The 15,669-nt window shown below is 40.2% G+C and overlaps 1 protein-coding gene across 1 annotated transcript in view; it reads right to left on the reverse strand.

Moving 5' to 3' along the window:
- Positions 1-15,669, reverse strand: part of ELMO1 (engulfment and cell motility 1) — a 302,032-nt gene that overhangs the window by 245,147 nt on the left and 41,216 nt on the right. Inside the window, exon 2 of the mRNA XM_066556588.1 lies at positions 8,864-9,013. Coding sequence (XP_066412685.1) covers positions 8,864-8,941 — 78 coding nt within the window. The 5' untranslated portion in view covers positions 8,942-9,013. The remainder of the gene's footprint in view (positions 1-8,863; positions 9,014-15,669) is intronic.

Consider the following 15,669-nt stretch of genomic DNA (forward strand, 5'->3'; position numbering starts at 1 on the left):
CACCTGTACATATCTCAGTTGAGTCTCCGGGTTCTGTGTGCTGGGATGCACACAGATCCTGAACACGGTCTTCTTGAGTACCCGCCCTTGCTACTTGTGCAGTACTTGGTAGCACTTCCAAGGCAACTTGCAGAGCACAGACTGAGATTTCCCACTACAATTTCCTCAAGAGTTTCATCCTTTCATGCCTACCCCTATGGAGAACTCACAGGGAACCAGTCACCAGGAAGAACTAAGCACAGGCGTGCAAGACTGTGAATCGGGTTAGTCCAGACCACTGTTTTGTTCCAGAGAAATCACGGCATGAGCAAAAGCAAGCAAAGAATGTCCAATATATCAATGTTGACCAAGCTCTACGTCCTGTTCAAACCACCAGTAGTACTCCAATTTGGGTTTAAAGCACTTCCAAATCAAACAGCATGTGTGTGTGTGTGTGTATGTGTGAACTGTAAAGAGGACAGAAGCCTAAATCCAGGTAGAAACCTGTGTTACATGTGCAGTTCTGATATAGTTTGTGCAAAGGAAATTGTAGACAGGTTTCTTTTAGGCCAAGTCTGAATATCTTTCCTTTCCATATGACTGATGGAGATTTATTGCTTTTTCTTTTTGCTTAGGTTGGTTTGTTAGGTTCTGCTTTTTGGGTTTTTTTCTGGGACAATGATTGGCATATCCCTCTCCCTCTCTGACACCTTTTAACTGCAGAAGTAACAAGAAAACCCTTAACTCTGTTATCTTTAAGCCTATCACAGAAAAAAAAAATAGCAGATGCAGCACATCTGTTAGCGTGAAACAGCATTAAGGAAAAAAAAACAGTTGCTGACCTGTGCACCTGTCAAAAAACAGAACTTCTAGTCAGTAAATACAACATTCTGTCTTATAATTAATGCTATTATGACATTAATAAATCTTTCAGTGCTAAAGTAATTTTTATGGCTATTTAAAAGCAGAAAAACACCTCTTTCACAATCAGTGGAGGCTTTACCTGTTACTGTCATGCACCAGGGTCCACAGTGGACTGGTGGCAAACACCAGATGCAAGGACTCCTGGATCCATGACTTGCTAATATAACACTGGTTTCCTGTGGTGTAAGAGACAAGGTCTTTTGAAAGAGGGAGATGCTGGAGTGCTTTGGACTTCAGCCTTCTCAACCCGCTCTGAACCACTCTGGAAATCAACACCATTCCATACAATGGAATACTGGTGAGACCAGACTTGTTTACTTATTATAAAAGGGCATCTGTAAAAAATGAAAGGGAGGATTTCTCTAACCCAGGGGAGCACCCCAGAGAGTGAATTTCTAAAGAACAAGGACACTACAGTGCTACAGTAAGAGAGACCATAAAACCCAGCCAAGACCAGGCCAACACCACACAGTTGTGCTGTGCAGCAACACAGCCCAGGGCTGGAAACATTCACACCTCAGAGCCAACAGGCAAAACCCTCAGCAAATGCAGCTGCTGCTGATAGGGGAGAGCTTTTATCAGCTCAGTTCACAGCTCTTAAAGTGGCAATTTGAACATGTCAGTGGCAACACTTTGGTATAAATATAGCACTAGGAGCTCCACAGAGCGCACAAGACTTAGGGAAACCCAGGTATTTGTGTTCTCTCTCCCTTCACTCTCAGCTGCAGCTTCCTCAGTTACTCCCTTCCCGCTCCCAAAGAGATCCTCACTCCTAAGTCCGCATTTCACCGGATCTAAGCACTGACCCACAGATCATGCGTTTAGGATGTTACAGTGGCTGTACAACAAGGGAAGCAGCAAAATATAATGTTGTTAACAAAAAAAACTCGATCAAAAAGAGAAAACCATAAACAGAATTTTGCAGATACTTCCTACTCCATCTCTAGTGTCCCTAACAAGCCATAACACTCCCTGTTTTCTCAAGTGTAAGTAGGAAATCTAAAAACTCTCAATCAAGAGTACTGAAAAGTTAAAAAACACCTAGGGACCCATAGTAGTGAATTTCACCATGTTTGCATGCAGCATTCTTGCCACATACATTTAAAATACAGCCAAAACACACTTTTAAATACAAAGCAGAGCTTTAAGATGTGGGTCTTCACACAACCTATTAGGAGAGCATGCCTTTCAAGACAGAGTGAAGAAACCTCAAACCCCCAGCTCATGACTGACAAATTTCTGGCCTACAAGGGCAGAAGTTTCTCCATGAAAGCAAAAAAATTTATACTGTGGGATTTTTGGTATTACTCTCTTTTGTATAACAAAATGTAATGTCTGTATGTCTATAACTAGAACATAATTGAGTCATAAAGTGTGCCTGGATATTCCAGCTGGCCAGAATGTGAATTAATTCATCAGTCCATAACTTCAGAAATCTCATTGTTATACATTTCCCTTTAATAAGAACAGAATTAACTTAAGAGATGGGACTCCTGCTGATACTTAAAAAATTTTATGGATGCAACAACCTTAAAGTCATGTTTAGCCTTCATCTTGAAAATGCCATCACCTGCAGGCAGCAAAATTCAGGCTCCAACAGGGAGGTTCTGGCAAGAATTATTGAGCTAGTAAAAATCAGACATGAAAAAAAGTCAAACCAAATCCACCAAAGAAAAAACCCAACAAACCCACAAAAATCAAGGGGAGAATAAAAAATAGTGCTTTATCTCTTTGTTAAAATATTATTCTCTGAACATCCTTTCTGCTGGAGATCAGGAACCCCAGGATATAAGTTCTGTAGAGACCTCAAGTGTATTCTGGCTCTACTGGCTCTACTTGCACTTCTATTTAACAAAAAAAACAGCCAACCAACCTGTCTACTGCATTGAACATATGGTTCTTCACCTAGAAAATAGCACCAAGTAGAAAGCATAAATAGCATCCACTAGACTGCAGTTCACAAAACATTTCTATTTATTCTCCCCCGCCCTTTCTTTTACAATGCCTAAACCTTCTGCACAGCTATTATCTCTTCCATTTACTAGGCCTTGCTGCTGCCTCTGTATTAAACAGAAGCAGGAAGACAGAGTTTTTATGTATTTTTCAGTGATGATGTCCCAGCCACAAACACCACAGGACATAAGTTTGCAGCTTTGAAAGAATCCAGCCAACCAGTGGGAATGTGGCTTTGGACAAGCCAGACTAATAAAATGTAACATGTGACAATAACATTGCCTGTTTTATCCCTGCTGGCTTGCTGCCACCACATCAAAGAACTGAGGCTCTAATGATGACTACTCCAATGCTGCAGTTCTGTAAGAAAAAGAATCATATTTTTCAAACTCCATTGTAGCTAACAATTGGTTCATTATGTTAACGAAGTATTGTCTATGTATACAAGTGTGTCAGTGCATTGAATTATATCCAGTGCACTAAAAAAATTTGCATTATTTTTTCCAAGGTTATTCTTTCTGCTGAACAGCTTTTAAAATAAATAAAAGTAAAAAATTGAGATCTTTCATTAGTCCAATAAAGGAAATGGGGAAAAAAATCACATAAAAATAACAGATAGTATTTCTTTACCAGCTCTATTAATAATATTTTCACTATGCTTATATGCCAGTCAACACCTGCTTTATGAACAGCTTCGTATTCAATTTTGTGAAGCTGAAATATGACAGGTACAACAAGAAACAATAAAACTCCAAAAGCATCTCTTTGGCACCTAAACACTGATTTTAAGCAAGCCCTACCTTTAACAAACTGGCTTAAGACAACAAAATGTTTTTCAATTCTTTTTGAAAAGGTAGCGACCTTTTGGCTCATCCATCTTTGGGCAAGTCTTCCATCAGCAGCAGCTGACGTCCTCCTTCAGAATGGGTGAGATACAGCTGCAGTGGCCAGCCCTGAGCACTGGCTCCTTCTCCTATCTGACAGAAAGGAGCTGCTGCTCCTTTCCTGCTGCAAATCCAGGCAGGGAATGTTTTCATAAGTCAGTGTTTTGTTTTGTTGGGTTTTTTTGGTTTTTTTTTCCTCTTCTCATGATCTTCTTTGTAGCCCTCTGTCTTCAAGAAACTGCAATCTTGTCAGCTGTTAAAGGCACTGACATTTCCCTTTACTATAAACTCAGGATGTGCAATAACATTGGAAATCCTAGCAATATTCATACTGAAAATCTTCACTAGTTCCAGCTACTGCAGTACCATTATATTTTCTGGGTAAGAGTTCATATAAATTTGCAGGTTTGTGGGAAGGAGGCAAGAGCCTCTCTTTTCCTTCATTCCCTTAGGAACTAAATACCTCAAGTCAGAGTCTGGAGCCAGAATGAAGCACAGAGAGTGACACTTCACAGTACAGTGAGACATCAATATCCCTTTCTTGATCACTGCTTGAACAATGCTGGTGCTCACTAATATTGCATACATTTAGACTCGTGATGCCAGGATTGTCTCGGTATGCTGCTATTACTAGTGACAGTACTTGCAGAAACTATATCTATTCTTAGTCTACACACATGGCAGAAGCGATGTGCAACTATCTTTTCTCTAATTAAGCATTTCACAATCCCTTTTGAACTTCATTTTTCCCCACAGTTTGAGAAACACTGCACTGAATCAATTAACAATCCCCAAGGGTCCATATTTAGGTCTGAAACTAGATTTAGGTTTGAAAGCTTCTTTTAAAAAAAACCAAAATCTTACTGGTGACCTTTTAATATGCAGTGAAGTACAATGACTTCTATGAAGAAGACAAAAAACCAACCACAATTAAAATGACACTGGCAGAAGAGAAGAGCCAACTTGAAAGAGACTCTTAAAAGATAAACTTGCTGAGTAAATCTAAACTTTAGAGAGAACATAAATGTAAAGCAGCCCATGGCTCTATCCATGGCTGCATTTCTATTAACATGAAATTGTCATATGAAAATGCTCCTGTAAATTTTGCTCACCATATGAAATTTGTTCTTTGAAAAGAAAACACAGCTCTCCTCCTCCCTCCCCCCCCATCCATTTCTTTTTGCTAATGTAAAGATTCACATCTGGTAATTTAATCCATATTTAATGATCTCATAGGTAAAAGCAAGCCTGGAGGAAGAGGCTGTATGGCCAAGTATAATTATAAACTATTCCTTTCTATAGGAAAGCCTTGTTTACCTCCATGGCTGAGGAAGTTCATCCCCAAGCTTAGAGAAATCTGGTTTTAGTACAACTTGTGTTAAGACACACAAGTGGATTTGAATGGGATAAGCCAAAATAGATGTTGTCCCCAAATCTCCATCTTGTGTCTCTCCTGGAAGCTGCTTCTCCTGCAGCAGGAACAGTGTGACTGTAAATCCACAAAGTATCCAGGTAACCTAAAATGAGCATTGGCTTACCTAAAATAATTTGTGCTGTAAAACCCCCCAACAGCAAAGAATTATACATAATGGGCACAAATTAAAGCATGCAGGCTTTCACTGAACACAAGAAATAACACCCTCTTATGAAATAGCTATTTCTGGGACAATCAAAGAGAAGACAGGATAGACTAGCCAGCATCCTGGTTCACCTGTACAGACCCTGTGCAGTCCTATTATTAACATCTTCTAGAATAATCAGCCAGAAGATTGAAGAAAAAGATAACAGACAGTCAGCAACTACCATTCATTTCTTCCCCAGACTGCATTGCTAAAAAGCCCACAAAAAGATCCCAATGCAAATTCAGACACCAGCTCATTTCCATTCCTCCCCTTACATGACAGAAAGACTAAAGCATGAAAGATCAACGCTATACACAGTTCTGAAACCACAATCAAATCTTCATATTAAAAATTAATTTTGGGCAGAGTTTTAATATTGGCAGTACAGATTTATGGAGGAGGGAAGAGTCTGGATGCTATTTTTCTAATTTATGATTGAGGAAAATGATGGAACTGGGGGTGAAACCCAAATAAACCCCCAGTATTCTGGAAGAGAGTAACTGCATTCAGTCAAGTCCATCTCTAAAGAAGAACATGATTTAAAATCAGTTCTAATCCATACAGGCATCAGCCACCTGTGAGGTTTACTGCAACTTAATTAGTTCCCACCTGGTAAGAGAGAGAGGGCAGTAAATAAGAGACAGTTTTGCCCCTCCTTGTTTAAAGCAACTTTCCAAGAAAAAAGCACTTGTGAAACCCTGAAATCAAATACTACATGTCAATAAATGAGCAGAAATTTTTCTTTACATTCATTGGAAGCAGGCACAGAGGCTAATTCCAAAAGGCATTTAATTATATATCAATTTTTCTGGCACAGAATCTCTCTAACTGAGTGAGACTAATTTTGCATGATTAAATTTTAAACCACCATTGGTGAACCCAGGTTAACAAACCTATAGAAATGCAGTGGGAAGCCTCAACTTGAAAAGGCTCTGTGCCTCCTGAAGTCCAATTTGTCAGAAGTCATGCAGGGGAGCGTAAAGTTTAATAACATTTGGTGGAAAAAGTACTCATGAGCTCTTTTAAGGCCAATGCCTGCCAGTACACCACCATCAATGGTTCTGGTTTCACAGTGGCATTTCTTCACTTTGAAAATATTTTACTCTCTCCATTGCTAAGCAAAACATGCATACACGCAGCAAATAAATTAGGATAATGTGCAACTGAATATAAATAAGTGCTTCTAAGTATATGCAATGAGCAACCTTAAAAAACCTCCCAGGTTTTCCTTTGATTTCTTATATGGTATTTGTACTTCAGTTTTTGGAAAAGCCTCCGTACCCTGAAAGATAAAACACTTGTGTCACACTACAGTGATGGTGGTCTGTTGGGGTTTTTTTTTAAGTAATTTTATAGTGCTGTTCATTTAAATTCTGGTTTTCTTGATGGTAAGAAAGAGAGAGAAGAAACCATTATGGGAAGGATTTTGGATTTTCTGAATATATGTCAAATGGTGACTGAATGAGCAGATGCCACCTGGGAGACAGGCACTGGCTGCAGTGTCTGGTCAGTGGGTAAGTCATTTCTCTTTTCTGTCTTCCTCCCCTTTATCATCTCCGACAGCTAGCCATCTGAGAGATGAATCATCTCCTCCACTACAGCTCTTCCACTGAATAGCTGCTCTAAAGGAAACAGATTGAGGAAAAGTTAGCACTAAGTGAATCAAAGGCAGAGCTGTGTGTTCTGAAGTATGTATCACCCTAGATATTTTCAAGGTTCATTCCCACTTTGCTCCCAACCTTGGAAAGGTAAATACGCTTTTTTGTGTGCATGGGTAGAAGGAAGGGATGTTTCTTTCCCATCTTTCCATGTCAGAAAGGGGAGGAATGAGACTCTCAAACTTCATTCCCTCATTTCCATTTATCTCTGCATTGGGAGCAGGCTGCTGGTAAAGTCTTCTCCATTTTGGCCTTACTTTCCCTCTCCTTCCTCCTCCTACCCATAAAGTGGCTTGAGGAAGCTTGCAGATAACTTGGCAGGCTGTGTTTGAGGAGTTTTACCCAGTGTAGTTCAGCATTGATCTTTCTTGTCTCTTTCAAATCTTACATCATAAAATTAAAAACAAGGTACTAGGAAAGTAAGCTAATATTACAGGTAAGGTATGAGGGCTTTTGAGAGTTACTTTAAGCTTTTTGTAAATAAAACCAAATAATTTTCATATTATTCTGCTGCTATTCGAAAGGAAACTTCATAATAGTTTTTCAGTTTTGTCCTCACTGTACTTGGTTCATCATGACTAACACGCATCTTTCCCTGAACACAGTGTGCAGTGTCTACCATTTGTTATATAAGAAGAAAAAGTCAAACATTCTTCATTCCAGAAGGCAGAAGATTTCTATGCTTACTGAAAAATTTCAGCAAATGAAAATGGAAAAGCGTGGCAGGTCAAAATTATCAACCTACAAAGTTTGGTTTCACTTGGGAACTCCCTTTTCCTCTAAGGGCGCTTCCAGAATGCTTAAAAATCATACTGCTGTGATTCCAGCCACCCTCTAGTATCATGTTTCTTCAAATTTCACACAGGAATTTCCCAAGCATGTGCCACAAAAGGGTTAACTACAGGTGAAACTCATTGCACTGCATGAAGAAATTACTAACCCATTTCAGTAATACATTTTCAGTGTGAATTCAAATGCTCTTCTCTCCGATAGACCTTTATAATGTACAGAGTCCCCAGACACCCCAGGGTCTAAAGCACCTTATAAAATGCTTTTCTTCACTCTGAATACTATTTACAGAAATAATAATAATTCTAACCAGGTAACATGCAGCAGGATTTCAAAATGTTAAGAGTAAGCTGTTAAATATTAAAGAGGTTGCTTTTAATATTAATACATGGGCCACAAAAACAATCTCAGAGAAGTCCAGAATATAAAACACAGCCCTTGTATAACTTGTTTTTGTTTGTTTCCCCCCACCACAATTCCCTAAAAAGAGTTTTTAATTCATAATTTTGAATTGTTAACTTCTGTACACTGCCTCCAATCTGTCTCCAGGGCCATTGCTTTAGAACTAACGAGACAAACAGAACAACCCCTGAGATTCCTGAACAGAACAACAAAGGTGCTCCTGCTCACAGTGCACCACTACTTAAGCTCCAAAATCTGCACTTGCTGCAGCCATCCAATACGATTCTACTCCAAATGCAAAGCACTGACTAGAAATTTGAAGACTTTCCACCCAGAGGTAAAACACTACCACAATTTAACAGTTGAGGAAACTAAGGCACAAAAGTGTTAAGTGGGTCACACAAGCCGTAAATGCCTTATTCAAGCAGCTGTTCAGACAGAAAAAGCAAATGAAGAAATCAGCTAAACACACCAAAAACCTTAAGCAGTAAAAGAGGAAGGAGGGTTACACCCCTTATAAAAAACACCTTTTACCCCACATACATATATAAAAAAATGCACATGCATTGAAATAAATATAAATGCAGAGGAAAACATGCAGAGAACTTATTCATGAACAGGGCCAGCTGAGCACAGGTACACAGGCACTTACTTGATCTATTTCCATTAACTTGGGGAAGGCACCTGGCCATTCAATCGCCACCTTCACTATATCAGCAGGAGGGGGCATTGCGACGCTGCTGTTCCTCGGAGCCACCACAACTGGACACTAAACACTGCAGAGAGCCTCTCTCATTCACACCTGCAGGGAGAGAAAAAAAAAATAGAAAGAAGAATATTACAGCAGTTCAGGCAGAACTCCAGCACTGCCGCTTCAGTCTCCTACATTTCCCCTGGCTGGGCAGGTGGATGGAAATGTATGTGTGAGTGTATGTGCAGGGGCAGGAGAATGGCACACATTACAGGAGCAAGCACAGGACACAACGCCACGACACGCTGCACAGCTCGACAGCCTGTTAGAAAGATGGCTGAAGCACTGAAATGTACGGTGAATAATAGGCATGCATTAGATTTAAATAGAAAAACTATTTTTAAATATTATTAAATATGCTGGTGGGGGGAAAGCGACAAACTAAAGAAAGCTTCTGTTACAGTGTCACTCCTGGAGTCCCAGGGAACGTGACCAGTTCGGTTAATGCTGGCGCTTCAGGAGAAGAGATTGCCCAGGAAGTTATGGCCAGGAAACACGGTTTCTTTTAACTATAGCAATGATCTTCTGGGTGTTCACAAATAGATCACTGCACTATAGCAACCAGTATGTCAGGAAGAAGGCAGAACACACAGCAGTTTCCAGATATACACACACACACACGCACACACACACACACCCTCACCTCACGGATCCAGAGATACCCACATATAAATACTTCTCCATGGTACATTCAGACACGTGAATACACAAGGATGTAGTATACATTCACAGTGACATAATCAGCTACATAACACATCATAATTCTGCAAGAATATGAATATCAACAGGATCTTGTGTCAAATAGTGTGAACTGTGACTTTCAGGGAAAGAGGAAAGGAGAAGAACCAGACCCTCAGGTTTTGCAGAATTGAAGTTCTGTCTCTTCTGACTCATCAAACTTTATAACCTTCCAACAACAACAACAAATGTTTATCAAGAGCGTGTAGTGCCTCTCTGGGCTTGCAAACAAAGCTTCTGCACGCCTCTCTCAGCTCGGTGGTGGCAGGACACCCTCTCTAGTAGCAAAGCTTTGCAGTTCCCAGACACAGCAGCCTGTGCACCCTTCTGCAGATGGGGAGGTTCCTGCTGGCTTTGCCAAGCCCTCCACAACAACCATGGTGTTTCCTGCATGCTCTGCTGAGACCCAGCAAAGCGCCATCATGTACCACAGAACAAGAGAAGATGTAGAAATCCCCAGCGGTGCAGTCCCACTTCTTCTTACAGAAAAGAGAAGGAAGTGGTGAAAGCATGGAGACGTGTTTGCACATACATCCTCTCAAAGAGTTAAGGCAAGACAGGAGCTGGCTGAGCATACCAGATATCCAAAGACACAAACAGGTAAAGGTTAAAACAGGCTTTGACCAACTTCAGTTGCTGCTTCAACTAAGCTGGGCTAATGACCTTTCTTCAACTGCAGCAGAAGCTGGAGCTCAAGTTGGTCTGAACAAAATTGTGAAATCATCCCTTTATTGGGAAACGTTGTACCTTAGTCTCAGACTACTTTTATAAGTGAGAGCTCATCCAGCCTTATGGATGTCTCTGTTTTTCCTTCTTTCTGGTGTGCCTCTGGTCTGCTCTGAAAAGGCTCAGCCCTCTGACTCTGCAAGCCCTGCTACATTCTACATAAGGCTCTCAACACATAATATAAAAGCAATTTATGAACTTTAACACACCAGCAATTTATTTGCAACAATGGCAGTTCTGACGCCGACAGGATCGCACATCACCACAAAGCAAAGCACAAGGCAGTAAATGAGACAATGGACGGTCTATAAATAAAACTGGATTGCAGGAAGTGCCTTGAAAGACTAAACAATGTGATTAAGAAACACTGTGATATTGTCTACATTTGGTAGATGTTACAGGAACAGGGAATAAACACAATTAAAGCATGCAGCTGACTTGCTGGTCATTGAGAAAATCAGACATTTACTTTAGGCTGTCTTCTACCCTGCAGAGCCTTAGCAGATGCCAAGTTCCCACAATTTCTCCCCAAAATATCAAAAGCCCATCATTTGCATCTCCATCCAGTGGTCCCCTTGCTGTGCAGTGCACTGGCTCAATCAATCAGCAAAAAAAAAAAAAAAAAAAAAAAACCAAAAAATGAAAAAGTATTTTTGGTCATCTGCTTTTTACCATGTTTGAGTCAAACAGCTACTCAGAGGTGATACAACACAGGAGAGGGGAGGAGAAGCGAGGTTTCTTGGCAGCAAGGAGCTGTTAATCCACCTCGACAGTCAATTGAAACTGAGACCTTGGCACCTTCTGCTCCCACACTCACAGTGACGGTGTTTCCCACCTCCTCAGCAGCACAGTCCTTGGTACTCTCAGCCTGCCGGTGTTGTGGTATTAAGCTGTCTGCAGTGCTTAAGTGGGGCTGACTCACCCAGTGCCTGACCGACAGGCTACTCCCTGCACCCCCTGCCTTGGCACCCCATCCCTGGCAAGAGGGATGCTGGAAGCCTCAGCCAGAGCCTGAATTTGCTGGCCACAACACAAAAAGAGCATCAGCTCCTGCCGGACAAACTTGACTGAGGATAGGTTCAGCTGAGTAAGCCATTGTTTTCAACAGTTTTATTTTCCCTCATCACGTTTCCTCTACACTTTTAATGAAGAAAATCATCTGTAGACCACATATCTAAAGAGATAGAAGGGAGACCCATAAAAACTATAGAATCTACCTATGGCACAGGCAAACACATTTTCTTTTGACTGAGAAGAAGTAACTTGTGGCCCAGTACCTTCCCTCCAAAGCTCACAATAAATGCTGGAGAAAAAACACTGATTCATGACCATTGGCTGTAAGCAGAAAAGTAAAACAACATTACACAGCAATAAATTTGCAGAAAACTTCCATTTTCCCATGCACATGAGGGCATTAACCCCAATTCTGCTGTGGCAAGTTGTGGGCTATCTTGACTCATATAGGAAGAAAGGTTTAAGAAAGCAGAGTCAAAGAAAGCTGATGGTAAGTTAATCAAATTCAGCTATGGAAAATAAGCACTTACATTCCAAAGCAAGGTGCAAGAGAAGTCTGCCATGGTATTCAGCAGACAATTTCATTGTGACTAGTTTTAATGTAGGCTAGCAGATCTCCTACATAATTATAATTATTACTATACATATGCTTATACAGTCATAAAACACAAAGCAAAGTGACAGATCTTTAACTAATACAAATGGATGTAGTCCCACTTCTCCCACCAGAAGACCAACTCAAAGATAACAATGTGGTCTGAATGCTGAAAAGCATATAAAGTCATCACTTTGTTTCTGTTTCTCAGTGGCCATCCTAGTCAATGTGCTGACTTCTTCTTTCCTAATTTATATTCTTATGAATCCAGTGCAACATACAAAAGATAATTTAGTTTCATTCTACCTATGTGACAATATCAGGAACAAATATTCTTTTTGGGGTTTTTTTAAAGACCAAAATTGATGTTCTTGTCATCCCAAAAGAAAATGCTACAACCTACAGTGCTGACAGTTCAAAATTACCTACTATTTATCCACATGGTACGCAGTGTGATAGACACTGCCCAGCAAAATAAGGAAGGCACAAATCCTGGTTTGAAATGGTTCTGATTTAGTAAGCAATTTTCATTATGTGCATGAAGAACTAGAACTGTTTTCAGCTACTTTTTGTTATGCCAGCAGCAGTCAAACAGTGAAAAGGATAGGGGTGTCACTGAAGGGTCTAGTTATGGAGTTTTCTCAAGTACAATTACTTTTTCTCTCCCAGTGGGATCTGAGAAGCGTTGACATGTAAGAGCAACTTTCCAACTCATTTTAGCAACCTTTATTTTCAAGGCAGAATCTGAAGGCTAGCAGGACGCATGTGCAGGCATGAGTGTATGAAGGGAAGGGGGGAGTCAGAGGAAAAGGAAGGCAAATTCCCATTGTTTTCCCTATTGCATGCAAGGAGATATAACCTGGAGAATGTTAAAGCAACTTACATGCTCCACAGCACACTATTTTATACTTTGAGGGGAGAAAAAACCACTACCAAAGCATGTCTACCACTTGAACATACTTTCTTCCATCAGCATGATTTTGCATAACTATGACAGATCATCCCATTAAAGTGTCAATTTTGCAATTTATTATTATTACCACATGCAGTACATTTATGCATTTCAACCATACTATGAAGGAATTCCTGTGGTCTACTAAGTCAAAGTTTTAAACATCCAAGTTGGAAATCAAAGTATGTTAAATTTAATGTAAAAATGCATCAGCACAGATACGCAAGCTCTCGATTTACCTGCCTGGCTCTGAAGGATGCATTCAGCACAAATGTCAGTAAAATATATATTGAATTTTCCCCTTCTACCTATGCACTGCATGTGGAAAACAGGATTTTATTTGTGTATGAAATTAGTTTCTAGTGGAAATTTTTTTTTTTTCCAAACTTGTTATGCAATTTCATTGGCACTTTCCATACAGAGACCTCAAAGTAATTTAAATAACTTAAAGTTATCAGAGCACATCTCTCAAGAAATAAATTCTATTCTTCCTCCACAGACAGAAGAAAAATGCAAGGCTAATAGGAGCTGTATGACTTGCAGCTCTACTCACAAATGTAAACAGCAGCCTAGCAAAGCTAAATTGTTCTTTTACAGAAGAGAGGTAATACTCAAAGAGCAGGTCAGCTCATTTCACAAGCAGCTCGAGTAAGAAAATTAATGATTAGAAAGGGACTGAAGGAATGCCACATGCATTGATAATTTTATAAATAAAGTACGTGTTTCTCCAGCCTGGACAAAAGGCACCACACACAGCACCTGGAGCTGGCACAGATCCTGCCACTCCTTGACACAGGCAGGTTTTTGCATGGCATTTCTTGAAGGTGATGGGAAAGCGGAGCAGTGAAGGCAGCAGGGCCAAGCAGGATGTGGTGGGTGCTGGCAGGGAGCTGAGCGCTGGCCAGGCCCACAGCAGGAGAGGCACAGCTCCCTCTGCTCAGCACCTTATGTAAGGAACCACTTCTTGTCAAAGCTCATCAGCTTCCTCTGCTTCGCTCCTGCCGCCCCAGCAAACAGAAACTAAGTGGCAAGTTCAGCTGGAAGGTCCCTCGGGGACCAAGTCTGATTAACGATTTTAGAAAGATAATCCAACGCTGGATTAATATCCCCCAAGAGAGTTATTTTTGGAGTTAAACTGCATGACTGAACAGCTGAGTCTAAGGAGCTGTAAACATGCTCTACCACCTCTACAAGAAATGAAAACAGGGCAGAGAAGCCAGGGGCTGGATGTACACTTTGTGTACATAAAAAAGCTTTCATGTTGCCTTTTTCCTTCTTAGGCATTCAGTGCTATTCACCCCTGAACCAGACAGGAGTCAAAGGCCCAGCAGACCCATGTCAATAAAATCTGTGGATGTTTTGACACAAATGGAAGATAAAGCTGTACAGAAGCTATGAGCTATACTCTAGTAAGGGATGGGAAAAGGGCAGCAGTCTCCAAAAGCAGGCAACCTGGGTGGGGGTGCTACCCCTCTGCAGCAGCCACCAACACTGCAGGAACACCTGATGCCCCTCAAATGGCATCCATGGTTCAGAGCAGTCCATCAGCTGGCAAACAGGAGCATTTCTTTGATGCTGAACCTTAAGTCTGCTGATTCATAAAGCATCATTAGATCAGGAGTGAAATATTTAATATTATGTTAAAATGAGCTTTGGATCCTTCAGGTTTAAATACACCACCATTCCTCTCCAAAATATGTGGAGACCTAGAATTTGAGGAGATTTTAGGATTATGGGTGTCAAATGTACAGAAAGGGACAGTTCCTGCCACTGGTAAAGCTGCCCAGGAAAGACAACTAATAGTTGTGAGGTTGTCACCTATCTCATTCCCAGCATACCCATAACCTTTCTTCACAATCTCATTCCAAGTATTTTCTCTGTCCACAGTCATCTTGTTCCTCTTCCTGGGAAGTATTTTATATGGTTGAGGTTTCACTATGTTTGACAGGCCAGACCAGTTTCAAAGAATACTCTTCAAAACTAGAGAGCAAAAAAAGCTTTAAAGAGTGCTTCAAACGAAAAGGTGGAAGAAAACAAAACAGAATGGGTATACTCAGAATATAATCAAGAAAGCTGTCTGGTCTTGCTTTTAAAGCACTTTGCTTTTAATATCGGAAAAATTTAGGTACTTCTTTAACCTGAACTCCCCCACTTCTTGGAAAATCATTCTCCTTTTACTAAGGAACTCCTAATTACATGTCTGTAATTCATAAGAGGACAAAAAACTTCGTTTTGATTACTCAAGTTTCTATTTCAAGCTTTGTGGCAATTTCATTAATTCACATATAACATTTAGTCAGATAAAGATATTTGTTCACTAAAGACATTAATATCTGAACTCTTCAAACTAGAGACCAGGAAAGTATCAAACTCAAGTACTCAAAAGACCAATAAATATATAAATTTAATTCCAATAAATAAATAAATAAAATAAAATACTAATTTTAAAAAAATTATTAAAAAACATAGATGAAACCAAAATGCACCACCACAAGCCCCACACCAATAGCAATCCAGCAGTCAAACATCTAAGGCTTCACAAAAAAAAGCATGATTTTTCAACCATGCTGAGTACCTGCCTAACATATGAAATTTAAGGACCATGGCAGGTATCTAGTACAGAAAGAAATCAAAATGCTACTCTGAGTACAAACTGTAACTTAATCTACTTAAACTTTTCAC

Source organism: Molothrus aeneus, chromosome 1 (genome assembly GCF_037042795.1).
Source record: "Molothrus aeneus isolate 106 chromosome 1, BPBGC_Maene_1.0, whole genome shotgun sequence".
Taxonomy (NCBI): Eukaryota; Metazoa; Chordata; class Aves; order Passeriformes; family Icteridae; genus Molothrus; species Molothrus aeneus.